A 17,142-nucleotide genomic window follows, 5' to 3' on the forward strand; every position below is an offset into this window, starting at 1 on the left:
AAACCAACATCACTGAAGTCGAGAAAGTAAAAAAAATCATCTAGGTTTATTTTTAATTCATACAGCTGGCGCACGTCCCCATCATCTCTTCTAAAAGCTCCAAAACTGGAAAACTTTGCAACAAGGCATTACCAGGACAGAATAAAAATTTTCTGAAATGACTTAGCGTCAAAGCTTGGGTTTGTTGGTGATTCATTGAAAAAAGGCCAAAAGAAGGACAGGGATGTGAGAAAGCAACATGCACACAGCGCTGTGTCGCTTTCTTGTGTCCTTTTTTTGCACTGTCTTTTTTCCTACTCTATTATAACAGTCGGTGTTAGGAATAGATCATATATTCTAGCTACTGCTGCACGTGCTCTCATCGCAACAAGAACGTTAGAGCTTTTCACTGCAGAACCAATGCATTTAAAAATTCCTTTTCCCAGTTTCCGAGTGAAATGTGTTACCTGCCACAGACTGCCCAACTACTTTATCATTTCTTTCTGCATTTTTAAATAAACCATAGTGCTCATCCCCTGTCTCTACCCGTCAAATCATGATGATGAAAAGATTTTTTCTTGTGCTGTTTATTGTGCAGTTTATTGTTCTGTCACTGCTGTCTTGTTTGATATTTCTGTTCTGTTCCAAATGCCCACTCCTGCCTAAGGCCTGGTAACAAGGGTGGCAGAACTTGTAGATTAATAAATAACCTAACAGAGGTTTTTTGATAGGTGGCTAGAATCAAGGCAAGAGATAATTTTCACCCTTCACCAAGTACAAACTATATTAACGTATTTGCTTGGATCCAATGCGCACATTTTTTCCGAGAAAAGCAGTCCAAGAATTAAGTGCACGTTAGAATAAAGGGTGGCTTTTTTTCCCCCTTTTTCGTTGGTCACAAAAAACTGGTCCGAGTTACAATCGAGGGAGTGTTAGAATCGAGTAAATGCTGTACTAGCCGCAACTAGGTAGCATGTGCCGCTGCCCGATTTAAAGGGCTCAGCCTTATGCATCTATCCATCCATCTAGTAATAAGTCATCTTTTTGTATGTTTGCACTACAATACTTTTCATTCAGGAGCACTATAGATTCCACAAACTTTAAAGCGGGTGGCCGAAACGAGATCTTGAGCAATTTTAGCGGCGACTTTTGCTTGTTGACCGTAACGTTCGTTGCTAGGCTTTAAGTACACCGTTTTAGACGTCTTAGCAGAACATGAAAATGCTCAAAGGGCCAGTGTTATTAAGTGGTGTCAGCTGCGCTTAGCCGCCATCGTTGGATTGGGCCAGTTGCACTTCTTCCATGCTTGATGAGGAGTGTTCACACAGCCGAGCAAAAATGTGTGCATGTCCTGTTGCAAAGGTGGCACTTTAATTTCACCAGCACGTTGCTTATGTTTCATTTCTGTTGAGCTGCATGCGGCGGCACCTTAATTCAGCCTCAAGAACTCACGGTGCAAGATGTGGGTTGGCGTTTACGACGCAAATAGCTGCCAATTCTTGAGTGTTGCAAGACTTCCAAAATAGTCAGAAGCTAACACACAAAAATCAATGTCTAGGCTGTCGAGTATACCTATATTTCACAGCATCATCGTTTTTGTAGAGAAGCTGGTGAAATTAAGAGCTACGGTGCATAATTATAACTTCACCAAAGCCCTTTTAGGGAACCACTGCCAACTGTTAATGTGATCATGATGAAGGCCTTCTTGTTGGGTCTTAGTGGAAGTCGATCATGCTGGGTATAAGCGGGAGTCGAATGTAACTCTTGGGTAGAGAACAATAATTAGCTGACACATGAAAATAGACATTCAAGGTTTATTTATCAATTAATTTTTTTTTTAACTGAACGGAAGCTGTGAAGTGAGCTCTCGTTAGCGCTTATATCTGTTTACCATGACAAATGAGTACATTTTCATTTCAAACTAGGGTGCCGTAGGCTTGTTGCGCAGAAAGGAAAGCCTGCCAACAGACCAAAATGCTTGTACTGTCAGGATTGGGGGCTCAGTCCCATTGCTCATAAGCCGTTGTCAAGATTCGAGTCCGGCATGAATTCAAAGGTAGCTGGCCCATGCCGTCGTCCACAACTTATCCACGCTGAGGACGTTGATGAAGGGAAGGACTGCTTCTCATCGAGAACGAGGAATAAGGGTTTATTTACAGTATTTACATGCAGTTCATCAGTCTAGCATGACTGCGAGAGAAAGTACGTCAGTCTAACCTGACTGCTTGAGAGATTGTCTCAGTCTAACATGACCGCTTAAGAAAGTGTGTCGAGCATCCGCACAACGGCGGCTTATAAGCACTCGGTCCCCCCTTGATTCCAAGGGGACTGAAAACGTTCGTCCAGTCATTGTAAACAGGCCGCCTCTCCCCAGGATGGGTTACACACGCACACACACACACACAGGTGCAATGGTCCGGAGCCGACGTCAGAGGGTCTTCAAAGAACTCGGAGCCGTCCCCCGTAGCACATTGTCTTATGTCTTGGTCGGCGCGTGGGAAGGAGCCTTCGTCGGCGTTCCCGCGGCAACTCCCCCACTCATAGCAGAACAGGGTGGCCTTGTCGTGTTGCGCACAAAGCCTGCTTCGTCGAACTCCTTAAGTCACAACGGCGACGAGGCTAGAGCGTAACGGTGGCGCCTTCAGCACAAAGCATGCTTCGTCGAACGCATCCTAGCTAAAGCGACGGAGAGTGGAGGATGCGGCGTATTGTTCCCAATACAAAGTCGACTTAGTCACGCCATGGCTAGAGGTTGGCGGCGGAATTCCAAGATGAGGTTGCCACCGCTGGCGTAAATGGCTGGCAAACTTGCACTGCAGCTGGCCGTTCTTAACAGCACCTCCGTGGCCCCGGAAATCTCGACTGTCTAGCGCAGATAACCGCTGGGCAGGAAGAGAACGGCTGGTGGTCAGGGGGTGATGCCTTGGCTCGCAGCGACCACTTGTGTAATGTCACCGCCCCAAAACATCCAACAAGCACAAGCAACTACAGAATGAGCCCCACAACACGGCTCTGCGCCGAGATGACGTACATTGACTCTCACTCTAGACCCGCTAGGCTTCAAAAAAAATAATAAGTGCACAAACAAAAAAAATGCTGCATTTCGCTATGCCAATTTCTGAAGCAATTTCATGCTGACAAATTCAGCAATCATGGAGGGAATCCTGCTAAATGAGAGGGGATCTTCTTGGCTTAATAATATTAACACTAGTAACCCTAAAATTTTGGCGGGACCCTCAAACACAGAATTCAAATTAGCCTGCTCAAACCATCCACATTGCTATGCAACTTTCCCTTCTTATATCTAACGGAGAAGTTGTACTCTTGGAGAGTGAGGCTCCATTGGAGCAAGTGGCCATTTTTGTGTGACATTTCATTGAACCACGTCAGAGGACAGTGCTCGGTCTCGAAGATGAACTTCGCTCCGTACAAGTAGCACAACTTCTGGGCGGTCCGAACTAAACAAGCGCATTCCTTCTCTGAAGCGCTGTAGGCTTCCTCTCTTACCTTTAGTTTACGGCCAGCATAGAGGATAGGATGCTCCTCGTTATCCTCGCCGACCTCACTAAGTACCACGCCCATACCTCTGTCGCTTGCGTCGCATTGAACTATGATTTCCTTTGTATGGTCTGGCGCGTGAAGTACAGGACGAGAAACCAATAGCGTTTTCAAAATTTGGAAAGCGTTCTCTTTGTCCTTATCCCAGTGTACACTACTCGGTGCTCCCTTTCGGAGGGCGTCTGTTAATGGACTTGCCATTTGCGAGTAATTCGGAATGTACCGTTGATAGTGCCCCACAAGTCCCAAAAATGAACGAAGGTCTGTTTTCGTGCGCGGCTGAGAAAATTGTCCAATCGTAGCTATTTTCAGCTCGGCCGGCCGTCTCGTGCCTTGGCCGACAACATGGCCCAGATAAGTAACCTGTGAACAACCAAATCTACACTTTTCGGCTTTCATCGTTAAGCCGGGTTCCCTCAACCGTGAGAACACCTGTTTGAGGTGCGATACGAGTTGTTCCCAGCTGTCTGAAAAAATTGCTACGTTATTCAGATATGGCAAGGCGAACTCCTGCAAGTCTTTTAGGACAATATCTATTAACTTAGAAAAGCTAAACGATGCATTCTTCAGCCCGAAGCTGAGTGCGAGAGGGCGAAAGGTGCTTACAGGTGAAATGAATGCGGCATAGCGGCTGGCACTTTCTGAAATGGGAACTTGCCAGTACACCCGCACGAGATCTATAGTTGAAATGTATTTAGCAGCGCTAACTCTTGCAATTCGTTCCTTAATGTTGGGTATCGGGTACAGCTGATCCCTATTGATGGCATTTAACTTCCTGTAGTCAACACACAGACGCCGGTCCTGTTAGGGGTTTCTACCAGTATTAGCGGTGACGTGTAGTCAATCTCAGCCGGCTCAATAACTCCCAACCCTAGCATGCACTGTATCTCTGCCTCCATAATCTCTGTCTTGGAGACACCCTGTAAGGCTTTGATCTTACTGGTTCGGTTGATGTCAGCTCTATTTCATGCGTTATTAGTTCGGTTCTACCCGGCCGATCGCTGAATCTGTCGAGATATTCCCCTAACACCTCATTTAGCTCATCTAGTTGCTCGGGTCTTAGAGCGTGCGAGCTTACCGAATATTTTACTACTTCTTCTAGGCCGATTTCAGAGTTTCAGATCGCCCTATACTCCTTAAACTTGGTACTAGTGCCATCCTGCTCTTTGATGGTATAGTTAACGACTCCGCTCCGCTCTACATACGGCTTCATCAAATTGCAGTGATATATTTTCACCTCCTTCCTGCGACCGGGCATTTTCAGAGCATAGTTAGTGTCTGAAAGTTTGTGCAACACTTTAACGGGCCCGTCCCAGTGAACTTCAAGCCTGTTCTTTCTTGGAGGTTTGAGGATCATTACCGGGTCTCCGGCGTTAAACGTACGAAGCCTCGCATTTTTGTCTCAATAGAAGGGCGTTGATGAAGGGAAGGACTGCTTCTCATCGAGAACGAGGAATAAGGGTTTATTTACAGTATTTACATGCAGTACACATCAGTCTAGCATGACTGTGAGAGAAAGTTCGTCAGTCTAACATGACTGCTTGAGAGATTGTCTCAGTCTAACATGACCGCTTAAGAAAGTGTGTCGAGCATCCGCACAACAGCGGCTTCTAAGCACTCGGTCCCCCTTGATTCCAAGGGGACGGAAAACGTTCGTCCAGTCATTGTAAACAGGCCGCCTCTCCTCGGGACGGGTTACACACACACAGGTGCCATGGTCCGGAGCCGACGTCAGAGGGGCTTCGGAGAACTTGCAGTCGTCCCGGGTAGCGCACCCGGGTAGCACATTGTCTTGTGTCTTGGTCGGCGCGTGGGAAGGAGCCTTTGTCGGCATTCCCGCGGCAACTCCCCCACTCATAGCAGAACAGGGAGGCCTTGTCGTGTTGCGCACAAAGCCTGCTTCATCGAACTCCTTCAGTCACAACGGCGACGAGGCTAGAGCGTAACGGTGGCGCCTTCAGTACAAAGCCTGCTTCGTCGAACGCATCCTAGCTGAAGCGACGGAGAGTGGAGGATGCGCGTATTGTTCCCGACACAAAGTCGACTTAGTCACGCCGTGGCTAGAGGTTGGCAGCGGAATTCCAAGATGAGGTTGCCACCGCTGGCGTAAATGGCTGACAAACTTGCACTGCAGCTGGCCGTTCTTAACAGTACATGTTATGGGCTTGATTAACACTTTCATCACTGCTGTATGTCGGGCATGTCGGTACTCTAACTTTATATAGCAATATGTTTAGTGCCTGCGGACAAGGTCTAAATAAAGGAGGACGTAGCGCATTGCATTGTCAACGTCTCCCTTCTCTCCTCGTCCGCTGGCACTAAAATGATATCCAAGTTAACTTTTCCTGGTTACAGGGTCAACGTGTCCTCATGTCTTCCTGGACGTTGTGCGAGTAAACCAGGCACTAGTGGTGAAAGAAACAGTTCAGTGGCGTATTTTCTGAGAACCCTGTAGTGCTTCTTGAAACTTTCATTTTCAGTGCACATTATTGTTTCTGGGATTATGACGCAGATGACCGCGTTAGGTCAGTGTTCCATGTAGCGTAAGAGTATGTTATTGATTAAAGAAGGGGCCTGTCTCTCTCCACAGATGAACAGCGATGGTGATAGACCAGTGGGCGACGATCTGTACGACATTCCCGTCGGCGCCACAACCACTGACCTGCCGTCTGGCGTCCTCTACAGGGTGAGCGTGCTCTTCTTCTGTCGCTGGCACCTCTGAGACAGGCATTCTGGTGCAGGTGCGCGCCACGTACAAGTACACGGCTGAAGACGTCGATGAGCTGAACTTTGAGAGCGGCGAGATAATCCGAGTGATCGAGTACGATGACCCCGAGGAGCAGGTGAGACCGGCGGTGGGGTGGGAAGCTGCGCAGTTCCTCATGATTGGTGACCTCTGTTGTGCAGGAGGAAGGCTGGCTGATGGGCATCAAGGAGTCGACGGGCGAGAAGGGCCTCTTTCCGGCAAACTTCACACGGCCCATCTGAACGACAATGTGTTCACCCCCCCATGTGGACACGATCGAGACCCCCGCTTTGTTGTTGTCACACCGCGGTGCGAAGCTCCTTTAGTCCGTCGTGTCTTGCGAGACTTTACAAATAGTGCCTCTAAGGTTTCTCGCTCGCCAGGTCGTATGTTGTTCAGAAGTGCCCTTAATGGCAGAAGAGTGCTCCTACAGGACACAATTTGACGACGCAACTTAGGCTGCCCGTAACTGAGTACATTGTTCTGATAGCAATGATACATGTGTTCCACTCTTTCCATTGAGTGCACAGCAGCTATTCTCTCTTTCATTTGGTCATGAGACCTGTGCTCTGGGCTGTTTGCACGAGCCGCGCGTGCTTCCACTGGTTCTTGTCCAGGAAAGCGTATTCACCACGGGCATTCCCCGTATTGGGCCCCGTATGTTGCTTTGCCGTCATGGAGCAATTGTCATGGGCCCGGACAGACCTTTTTCCCTCTCTCTCAATTTATTGTGACTCCTCTACGGTACTGCTCGGGTCTTCTCCATAACAAGCTTAACCTGTGGCTGTGCTGCGTCTCACAGAGTTGCAATGTAGTTGCATTTCCTAGTTTTTCTCATAATTGTGTGATGATATATGGAAACTTGGGAACCTCACATCCTCGCTGCGTGCTTATTTATTCCTTTCATAAGGACCGAAAAACATTCAGCATGTTCATTCTTCTTTTGTACCTTATTTCCGTAGTTTGTGATGCATGTGTGTTCGATAAGATTCTTTGCTTCCCCAGGGTGCGCACTTTTCCCTGTAGATAACCATTATCAGTCAAGCTGCTGAATGCAAGCTGAGAGGAGTTGCCTCCTATTTTAAACGTACGTGGCAGCGTGTGACGATCCCCCCCAGTCTTCCGTCCATCAGGGTCGTTCTGTTGATGGCTCCCTTCTTTTTTGAGCAGGGCCATCCACGCTCCGCTTCAAGTGCCAAGCTCACAGGTGCATACCATGTTTGCCTACAGCTGCACTTTTTTGCAGCTGCCCTCGGAACAACCCTTTCTGACTTGCAGTGCTGCAACTGGAGTGCACTTGATGCCAAGTCTCGGCGACTGCATTGTTCACCGAGCGTCGTTTGCCCACTGCCAAATCGCGCGGGCCATTGTTGGCTGGTTTTACAAGGAAGCTTCATCTCTCGTCGAGTGGGTTGTCTTCCCACCAAATGGTGCAGCTACACTGCGCGGCGGCGTGTGCGTACCGCTTAGCAGTGCTTGTTCGATCGAAGCTGCATTTATGTCTTCACCAATCGATGGTGCGCCTTCGGCAGTACATGGCCTTTTTTACAACAAGTTCTCCTATTACATTGGCCAAATTATGGGGTGGTTTAGCAACAGCCTGGGCTGCTCAGTAGTCCCTATTGTTCTCCACTTCCTCGAGGGTGTCGCAATAAGGTTGTTACGCCAGCATCTTAATGCAACCCACACCACCTCTACGTTCCATCGGACTACATCTGTGTGTGCATATGTTATTCTATTTCTCTCGTGAACCTGTTTCTTGTTTTACTTGGCGCTATGCCAGTGATATCTTTCTGAGTACTTCCTTTTGAGTTTGGTGTAAAAGAGATAATTTGTTTGTATTCGAGTGTAAAACACTAAACACCTCACCCTGTACGTTAACCATGTCACCAGGCTTGCTTTGTCTGTCTGTGGTAATGTTTTTTTTCCTACTTGCAGTGTAACAAAGAGATCTGATATTGTCTAATGTATAGTAAAGAAATGAATTCCCAATGTTTTCTGACAACTTCTTCATCACGATGTGTGTACGTCATACACATCGGCACAGCATCTTGGGAACGTCCAATTCAATGTCATTTTAATGGTTCAGAAAGCAGACACCACCAAAGAACATGACAAAATTCCTGGATTTTCTGAAGGGAGCGACAACTGCCGGCAGTGCCTCCTGGTTTGTGCCAAGAGAAGTATTTATTTGCGCGAGCGCCACAAGCCACGTTATGTTAGACTAGATGCCTCTTAATCGGCCACGGACCAATTAGTAATTTAAGAATATATTTCAGGGACAATGTGTCACAATGATGAGTATAGTTGTACGTTCCTGCAAACTTGTTTAATAGTCCGTTGCATCATTATACTGAAGTTCACGAATGGACAGCGCATACGCAGAGCGCGTTCATGTGGCATGTATTCCTCTCGTTCCCCAAGACAGGACAGAAGGCGCACTGCGAAGCAGCAAACCTATAGTGTTATGTGCGTCCCAGTGACAGGGGCCAACCACTGGTAACAAAAACCTGACGCATCGCCATTACACACTGAGCGCGTCCTATGGAGCGTCGTCCTATGCAGTACCGATAGGCAAAGGCACATCTACAAGCAAGATTTCGCAGTTAAAGTCTGCATTTTTTCTGGAGACTATTTGGGTCGGGAAAACACGAGAAGCTCTCGTCTGGTGGAGAAGGGGGTGAATCCAGACAAGCACGAACAGGTGGTTCTGGTCACCATTCGCGATACCCGCCGTGGTTGCTCAGTGGCTATGGTGTTAGGCTGCTGAGCACGAGGTCGCGGGATCGAATCCCGGCCACGGCGGCCGCATTTCGATGGGGGCGAAATGCGAAAACACCCGTGTACTTAGATTTAGGTGCACGTTAAAGAACCCCAGGTGGTCAAAATTTCCGGAGTCCCCCACTACGGCATGCCTCATAATCAGAAAGTGGTTTTGGCACGTAAAACCCCATATATTATTATTATTACCATTCGCGATTTTGAAGTTTACTTTAGGCGCAGGTTTTGGGCCCAATGCAATAATCCTGGACTTCGTTTTGAGAAAAAAAAAGTTTTGTTTGCCTGAAAAAAAGAATGCGCAAATTTCGGCCATCAGAAACACTTTTCTGCCAGTTTTGCGATTTCTAAACTTTGGGCGTGCATAGGAAAACGATGGTACACTTCTCGATCACAACATTTTTCCCCCCACAAAGAATAAGTGAATTACTACATGAGTATTTTGTTACGGTTGGCTACAGAAGAAATATTGAGAAAAAAATCACTAACATGGTAAACAGAACAATATATCAAAACGTTTAATGAAAAAAAAAAACTTCAGAAAGCGAGTGGGTGGAGCCCCTAGTCCAGGGCCCCACTGGCTTGAGCGGTTCGCCGTGCTTGGTCGAGGAGCGCTAGTTGCATCTCCCGATCCTCGCTGGCGAGCCAAGTCTCCCACTGCTCCCTTCTGGAAAGTTTGCCAGTTATTATTGGTGTATTAATTTTGGGTGGCCTGTTATGGCAATCCCACGTAATGTGGGCGAGAGTTGGCCGGCCTCCGCACCAAGGACAGCAAGCGCTGTACAGCATTTGGTGAATGGCATGTTTCAAATAAAGGTTTCAAAATGTGTGCGTTTGTATTCGGCGCCAGTCATGAGAGTCCCGCCTGGATAGGTCAGGATGTGGTGGACTACTTTCTTCGCTCGCGCCGTTGGTGCTCAAGGATGTCTCGTGGTAAGAAGGGATTTTCGTCAGAGTGGTTGGCCGCTCGGTTGACAAAAGCACGAGCTGCGCCGTCCGCTCTCTCATTGCCCTCGAGTCCTGCGTTACCCGGGCACCAGATGATCATGTGTTTCTGCGTTAGGTTGGATCCTAGTAGGTGAGTGGTGCTGTGTGGTAGCCTCCCGGTGAGGAAGAGTCTACATGCGACTTGGGAATCTGTAAGAGTTATCGACGATTGTCCCAGAGCGCCCTTAGTTTTAATGGCTAGCATGATGGCTGAAGCTTCTGAGGTATTCACAGATGCAACTCTAGCCATGGCGCAAGTCACAAGCCCTTGATCTGCGGCCGCTCCTACCACTGCGAGGGCGTACTTGTAAGCATCACATCAAGCGGCATCTGTGTATACTGTATCCGGGTTTCCACCGAATTGCTGCATTAACTTTCGAGCTCGAGCACTTTTACGACCCCGGTGGTATTTCGGACTCATGTTCTTAGGGATTGGGGCTACTACGATCTTTTCACGAAGGACTTTGGGCAAAGATTCGAGTTCTTCTCCCGCATACTGTGGACGAGTAGGGTAACCCACGCGGCAAATTTTCTTCCAGAGGAAGTTAAGCTAAGCCTCTCCCATTGAGATATGAGCTCCTCGTAGTTATTGTGAATCCCGAGGGCCAGCAGGCGTTCAGTAGAGGTTCCCTGTGGTAGGCCAAGAGCCGCTTTGTACGACGTTCTGATCAACGCGTCTAGGGCCTTTAGTTCTGTCTTCGCGGGGTCCTGGAAAGGGAGGCTATATGTGAGACGACTTAGCACAAAAGCCTGAACGAGCCGGATCGTCTGTTTCCTTGAAACCCTTTCGGTGATTAGTTACTCTACGAATCATACGGAGATCTGTTTCACTGTAGTTCTAAGGGTTTTAATGGTGTGGTCAACTCGTTTGTTGCTTTGCAGCCACAGTCCGAGGAGTCGCATTTTCTGGACCTCCCTTACCTGGCTGTCTCCTAGAAAGAGGTTGACTGGCTCGGGAGTTTGACGGCCTCGACCTCTTGATAAATTCTGATTTATCGGGAGCGCAGCTCATTCCGCTGCTGCGAGTGAAGGTTTCATCAACGGTCACTGCTTCTTGCAGGATTTGTTCTTTTTGTCCTAACTAGCCGCTGGTTGCCCATAGGGTAATATCGTCTGCATATAACGCGTACCCTAGCCCGGGTATGACGTCGAGTGTTTTGGCCAAGCGTCTCATGCCGATATTGAAAAGAAGGGGAGAGTATTGCCCCTTGCGGTGTACCTCTATTGGGCATGGGAAAAGGGTCTGAGCGCGTAGTGCCGATGACTATTGTTGCGATGCAGAGGTCAGGAAAGAGCGGGCGTAGTCATAGATTTTTGTCCGCAACCGATTTCATTTAGCTCAGATAAGTTAATGTGAAATAGTGCCGAATGCGCTTTTCAAATCAAGAGCTAGGACGAGATGTTCTGCACCAACCGTGGTGTTGCAAAGAACTTCTTCGCAAAGTAGCAGGAAAACAACTTGTGTCGACAAATGCTGGTGAAAGCCGAATATGTTTGATGGAAATAGGTTGCGGTCTTCAATGTAAGACGTGAGGCGTGTGTGAATCACATTCTCAAATAAATTGCCAAGACAAGAGGTTAGTGATATCGGTCTGAGATTTTGTAGATCATGAGGTTTTCCTGCTTTCGGAATAAGCACGATTTTGGCTTCCTTCCACTGTTGTGGAACTACACCCCTCTCCCATATCTGTTCATTAAAATACCGAGTAAGCTGTTCTAGGTGCTCATTGCTCAGGTTCCGGATCATAGCATTTGTAAGCTGATCTGGTCCTGGAGCAGTATTTATCTTCGCAGCTTGCGCTGCCGCGAAGAGTTCTGCCTTAGTTATCGGGGCGTCTAGCACCGCGTTTTCTTGCCCTTGGCATGGCAAGGTGCATGGGGGAGTGATTACTGCCCCTACGTACTTCTCCTTAAGCTTAGTGAGGAGGTCCTGATCTGTTCGTGAATATTCTCCGGCAAGTTTTTGAAGGGGGCAGTTATTGGCCCTTTTGGTTTTTCCTGGTTCCATTATGCTGCGAAGTTTCGCCCATGTCTTGAAGGTGTGTAACGTTTCGCGATGTGAGTCACAAAAACTCACCCAACTCGCTGCCTCTAACTGCTGTGCGTAAGCGTTTGTCCGCTCGGATATTTCAGCAATTGTGTGGCGCAGTTTGCTATTAAGTCGCTGTTTTTTCCATCGTTTAGTCAGCCCCCTTCTGGCTTCCCACATATTGTCACGTGGTAGTGACGTTAAAGAACACAGTCGCAGTACTGTGAAAGACAAAACTCGCTTTTATTGGGCGGACCTGTGCCCACAAAACAGGCTACACTTAAAGCGCAACGATGGCGGCGAACACGCTCGGCGATCGTCGAAAATCTGATCAGCGGGTCAAGCGCGTCGGCTTTTATAGAGCAGTCATCGAATGTTCCAGACTAATCGTTCGGACCCGCATGCCTTCCACAAAGTTCTACACCATTCGCGTCAAGTGATGCAATCAGATAACATAACGTTCAGCGACAACAGACAGCAGATAGAAGCATCGATAACGTTCCAGAAACTTCGGTACATACAGGCGCGTCCCACGCTGTGCTATTACTTTTGTTAGGCTGCGAAATGTGGTTGCCCGATAAAGATAAGTATACGTGTCAATACCCCCCTCTTAAAAAGCATCGACCCGATGCTGCAAAGAAACGAAGGTAATAAACAAAAGCACTCGTAGCAAAGAAAAGAACAAAAATGGCGAAGTTTGTCAGCGTCCGTAAAAGGGTTTAAGGCGCACCACGTGGACCACTTCAGATCGTGCGCGGCGCCGCTGTGAATGCGAAATGCCGTCCGGCACGACCTCATAGTCCAGAGCGCCAATGCGTCGGATGACCTTGTAGGGTCCGAAATAGCGTCGGAGTAGTTTCTCACTGAGTCCTCGTCGGCGTATCGGGGTCCATACCCAAACACGGTCGCCGGGCTGGTACTCGACGAAGCGTCGTCGGATGTTGTAGTATCGGCTGTCGGTCCTCTGTTGGTCCTTGATCCGCAGGCGGGCGAGCTGTCGGGCTTCTTCGGCGCGCTGGAGATAGCTAGCGACGTCAACATTCTCTTCGTCAATGACGTGGGGCAGCATGGCGTCGAGCGTCGTCGTCGGGTTCCTGCCGTAAACCAGCTTAAACGGCGTGATCTGTGTTGTTTCTTGCACCGCCGTGTTGTAAGCGAAGGTTACATACGGCAGGACCGCGTCCCACGTCTTGTGCTCAACGTCGACGTACATCGCTAGCATGTCGGCGAGGGTCTTATTCAGGCGCTCCGTGAGACCATTCGTTTGCGGATGGTAGGCAGTTGTCCTCCTGTGGCTTGTCTGGCTATATTGCAGAATGGCTTGGGTGAGCTCTGCTGTAAAAGCCGTTCCTCTGTCGGTGATGAGGACTTTTGGGGCGCCATGTCGCAGCAGGATGTTCTCGACGAAAAATTTCGCCACCTCGGCTGCGCTGCCTTTCGGTAGAGCTTTTGTTTCAGCGAAGCGGGTGAGATAGTCCGTCGCCACGACGATCCACTTATTCCCGGATGTTGACGTCGGAAACGGCCCCAACAAATCCATCCCAATCTGCTCGAATGGTCGACGAGGAGGTTCGATCGGTTGTAGTAACCCTGCTGGCCTTGTCGGTGGTGTCTTGCGTCGTTGACAGTCTCGGCATGTCTTAACGTAACGGGCGACGTCGGCGGTCAGACGCGGCCAGTAATACCTTTCCTGTATTCTCGACAGCGTCCGGGAGAATCCGAGGTGCCCAGCGGTTGGATCGTCGTGTAAGGCGTGCAGTACTTCTGGACGCAGCGCCGACGGAACAACAAGAAGGTAGTTGGCGCGGACTGGTGAAAAGTTTTTCTTCACGAGTAGGTTGTTTTGAAGCGTGAACGAAGATAGTCCACGCTTAAATGCCCTAGGGACAACGTCGGTGTGCCCTTCCAAATACTCGACAAGGGCTTTTAGCTCCGGGTCCCCTCGTTGTTGATCAGCGAAGTCGTCTGCGCTTATTATTCCAAGGAAGGCGTCGTCATCCTCGTTATCTTGCGGCGGCGGGTGAATGGGGGCGCGTGATAGGCAATCGGCATCTGAGTGTTTTCGTCCGGACTTGTATGTTACAGTAATGTCGTATTCTTGTAGTCTGAGGCTCCACCGTGCCAGCCGTCCTGAAGGGTCCTTTAAGTTAGCTAGCCAACACAACGCGTGATGGTCGCTGACCACTCTGAATGGCCTGCCATATAGGTAGGGGCGAAATTTCGCTGTAGCCCAAACGATGGCGAGGCATTCCTTTTCCGTTGTGGAATTGCCTTCCGCTTTTGACAACGACCGGCTAGCGTAAGCTATCACGTGTTCATGTCCATCTTTTCTCTGGACTAGGACGGCACCGAGGCCTAGGCTACTGGCGTCAGTGTGAATTTCGGTATCGGCGTGCTCGTCGAAGTGCGCAAGTACGGGCGGAGTCTGCATGCGTCGTTTGAGTTCTTCAAATGCGTCGGCCTGCGGCGTTTCCCACTTGAACTCAATGTCACATTTAGTTAGCTGTGTCAGCGGCTCAGCGATGCGTGAAAAGTCCTTGACAAATCGCCTGTAGTAAGCACACATGCCAAGACATCTACGCACTGCCTTCTTGTCGGTGGGCTGCGGGAACTTTGCGATGGCAGCTGTCTTCTGCGGGTCGGGGCGGACTCCAGACTTGCTGATGACGTGGCCTAGGAACAGAAGCTCATCGTAGGCGAAGCGGCACTTTTCTGGCTTCAGAGTGAGCCCTGATGACTTGATGGCCTCGAGTACTGTTGCAAGCCGCCTAAGGTGATCGTTGAAATTTTCGGCGAAGACAACGACGTCATCCAAGTAAACGAGACAGGTCTGCCACTTCAATCCTGCTAAAACCGTGTCCATGACGCGCTGGAACGTTGCAGGCGCCGAGCACTGTCCAAATGGCATAACCTTGAACTCGTAGAGGCCGTCTGGGGTGATGAAGGCGGTCTTTTCGCGATCTCTTTCGTCGACTTCTATTTGCCAATAGCCAGACTTGAGGTCCATCGACGAGAAGTATTTAGCGTTGCAGAGCCGATCCAATGCGTCGTCTATCCGTGGGAGGGGGTATACATCCTTCTTCGTGATCTTGTTCAGTCGACGATAATCGACACAGAAACGTAGGCTTCCGTCCTTTTTCTTTACCAGGACAACAGGGGATGCCCACGGGCTTTTCGACGGCTGGATGATGTCATCGCGCAGCATTTCGTCGACTTGTTCTCTTATAGCTTCACGTTCCCGCGTCGAAACTCGGTAAGGGCTCTGGCGTAGTGGTCGAGCGCATTCTTCGGTTATTATGCGATGCTTTGCGACTGGTGTTTGTCGAATCCTCGATGACGTCGAAAAGCAGCTTTTGTATCGTCGAAGCAGACTTCTGAGCTGTTGCTGCTTAATCACGGGGAGACTTGGACTTATGTCGAAGTCTGGCTCGGGAACTACAGTCGTCGGGGTAGATGCGACAGAATCCGAGAGGACAAAGGCATCGCTGGTTTCCACAATTTCCTCGATGTATGCGATGGTCGTGCCCTTGTTGATGTGCTTGAACTCCTTGCTGAAGTTTGTCAGCAACACTTTCGTGTTTCCTCCGTGCAGTCGAGCGATCCCTCTTGCGACGCAAATTTCACGGTCGAGCAGAAGACGTCGGTCGCCTTCGATGACGCCTTCTACGTCAGCGGGTGTTTCGGTGCCGACCAAAATAACAATGCTGGAGTGAGGCGGGATGCTCACTTGATCTTCGAGCACACTCAAGGCATGGTGACTACGAGGGCTCTCCGGCGGTATCGCTTTATCTTCCGACAGCGTTATTGACTGTGACTTCAGGTCGATGATTGCGCCGTGTTGGTTCAGGAAGTCCATACCGAGAATGACGTCTCGTGAACACTGTTGGAGGATAACGAAAGTGGCAGGGTAAGTTCGGTCATGAATGGTTATTCTTGCCGTGCAGATTCCAGTCGGCGTGATGAGGTGTCCTCCTGCGGTGCGAATTTGAGGGCCTTCCCATGCAGTCTTAACCTTCTTCAGCTGGGCGGCGATGTGTCCACTCATGACGGAGTAATCAGCCCCTGTGTCCACTAAGGCAGTAACCGCGTGTCCGTCGAGAAGCACGTCGAGGTCGGTGGTTCTTTGTCTGGCGTTGCAGTTGGGTCTTGGCGTCGGATCACGGCTGCGTCGTGTTAAACTGAAGCTTGAACGTCGCGTCGTCAAGTCGTCTTTCGTCGGTGTAGTCTTGGCTTCCTGACTTCGTCGGGACGGCGGCGTGTCGTCATTAGGTCGTCGAGATGGTTGCTTCGTCGTCTTCGTCGGCGGCGGAGGATCTTCGTCAGTTCGACGAACAGCAACCGCACCTCCATCGGTTGCTGCTTTTAGTTTTCCGGATATGGGCTGACGGACCGGCCGCGCGCTGGGCCAGTGTATGGTCGGCGCTGCGGCGACAGGTAGCGGCCTGGTGACGGCGAACGGGAAGCTCGTCGATGGCTCCACTGAGTGGCGGCGAGGTAGTCGGCGATATCGCAAGGTCGTTCGCCAATCTGTGGCCGCGGCGCGTTAACGGCGAAACCTCGCAGTCCCATCTCCCGGTATGGGCATCGGCGGTACACATGGCCGGCTTCCCCGCAGTGGTAGCAGAGCGGGCGGTGGTCAGGAGCGCGCCAAACGTCTGTCTTCCTCGGGTAGGCGCGCTGGGCGACGGGTGGTCGTGCTGGCGGCGGCGGCGGCGGCTGACGACGGAACTGCGGCGTGACAGGGCCCTGGCGCGGTCGCGGAGGGGGGCCTTGACGGCGTGCGACGGCGGCGTAGGTCATTGCTTGCGGCTCGGGCTGCGGCGATTCAGGGGCTACTCCAAGTTGTTGTTGGAGTTCCTCACGCACGACATCGGCAATCGAAGCCACCTGAGGCTGTGATGATGGGAACAGCTTTTGTAGCTCCTCCCGCACGACAGCTCGGATAGTCTCGCGCAGGTCGTCGGTGGCCAGTGACTGAAGTCCGGAGTAGTTTGTCGCGTTCGTGCGGCGGTCGAATTGCCGGTTTCGCATCTCGAGTGTCTTCTCGATACTGGTTGCCTCACGA

The 17,142-nt window shown here is 50.0% G+C and overlaps 1 protein-coding gene across 6 annotated transcripts in view; it reads left to right on the forward strand.

The window, feature by feature from the left end:
- The window catches only part of Amph (amphiphysin), a 284,018-nt gene extending 275,743 nt beyond the window's left edge, over positions 1-8,275 (forward strand). For all 6 annotated transcript variants that reach the window (XM_065442446.1, XM_065442449.1, XM_065442448.1 and 3 more), the window contains 3 exons: positions 6,128-6,223; positions 6,279-6,380; positions 6,445-8,275. In XM_065442446.1, coding sequence (XP_065298518.1) covers positions 6,128-6,223; positions 6,279-6,380; positions 6,445-6,525 — 279 coding nt within the window. In that variant the 3' untranslated portion in view covers positions 6,526-8,275. The remainder of the gene's footprint in view (positions 1-6,127; positions 6,224-6,278; positions 6,381-6,444) is intronic.
- Positions 8,276-17,142: the final 8,867 nt, after the last annotated feature.

This window comes from Dermacentor albipictus, chromosome 4 (genome assembly GCF_038994185.2).
Source record: "Dermacentor albipictus isolate Rhodes 1998 colony chromosome 4, USDA_Dalb.pri_finalv2, whole genome shotgun sequence".
Classification (NCBI taxonomy): Eukaryota; Metazoa; Arthropoda; class Arachnida; order Ixodida; family Ixodidae; genus Dermacentor; species Dermacentor albipictus.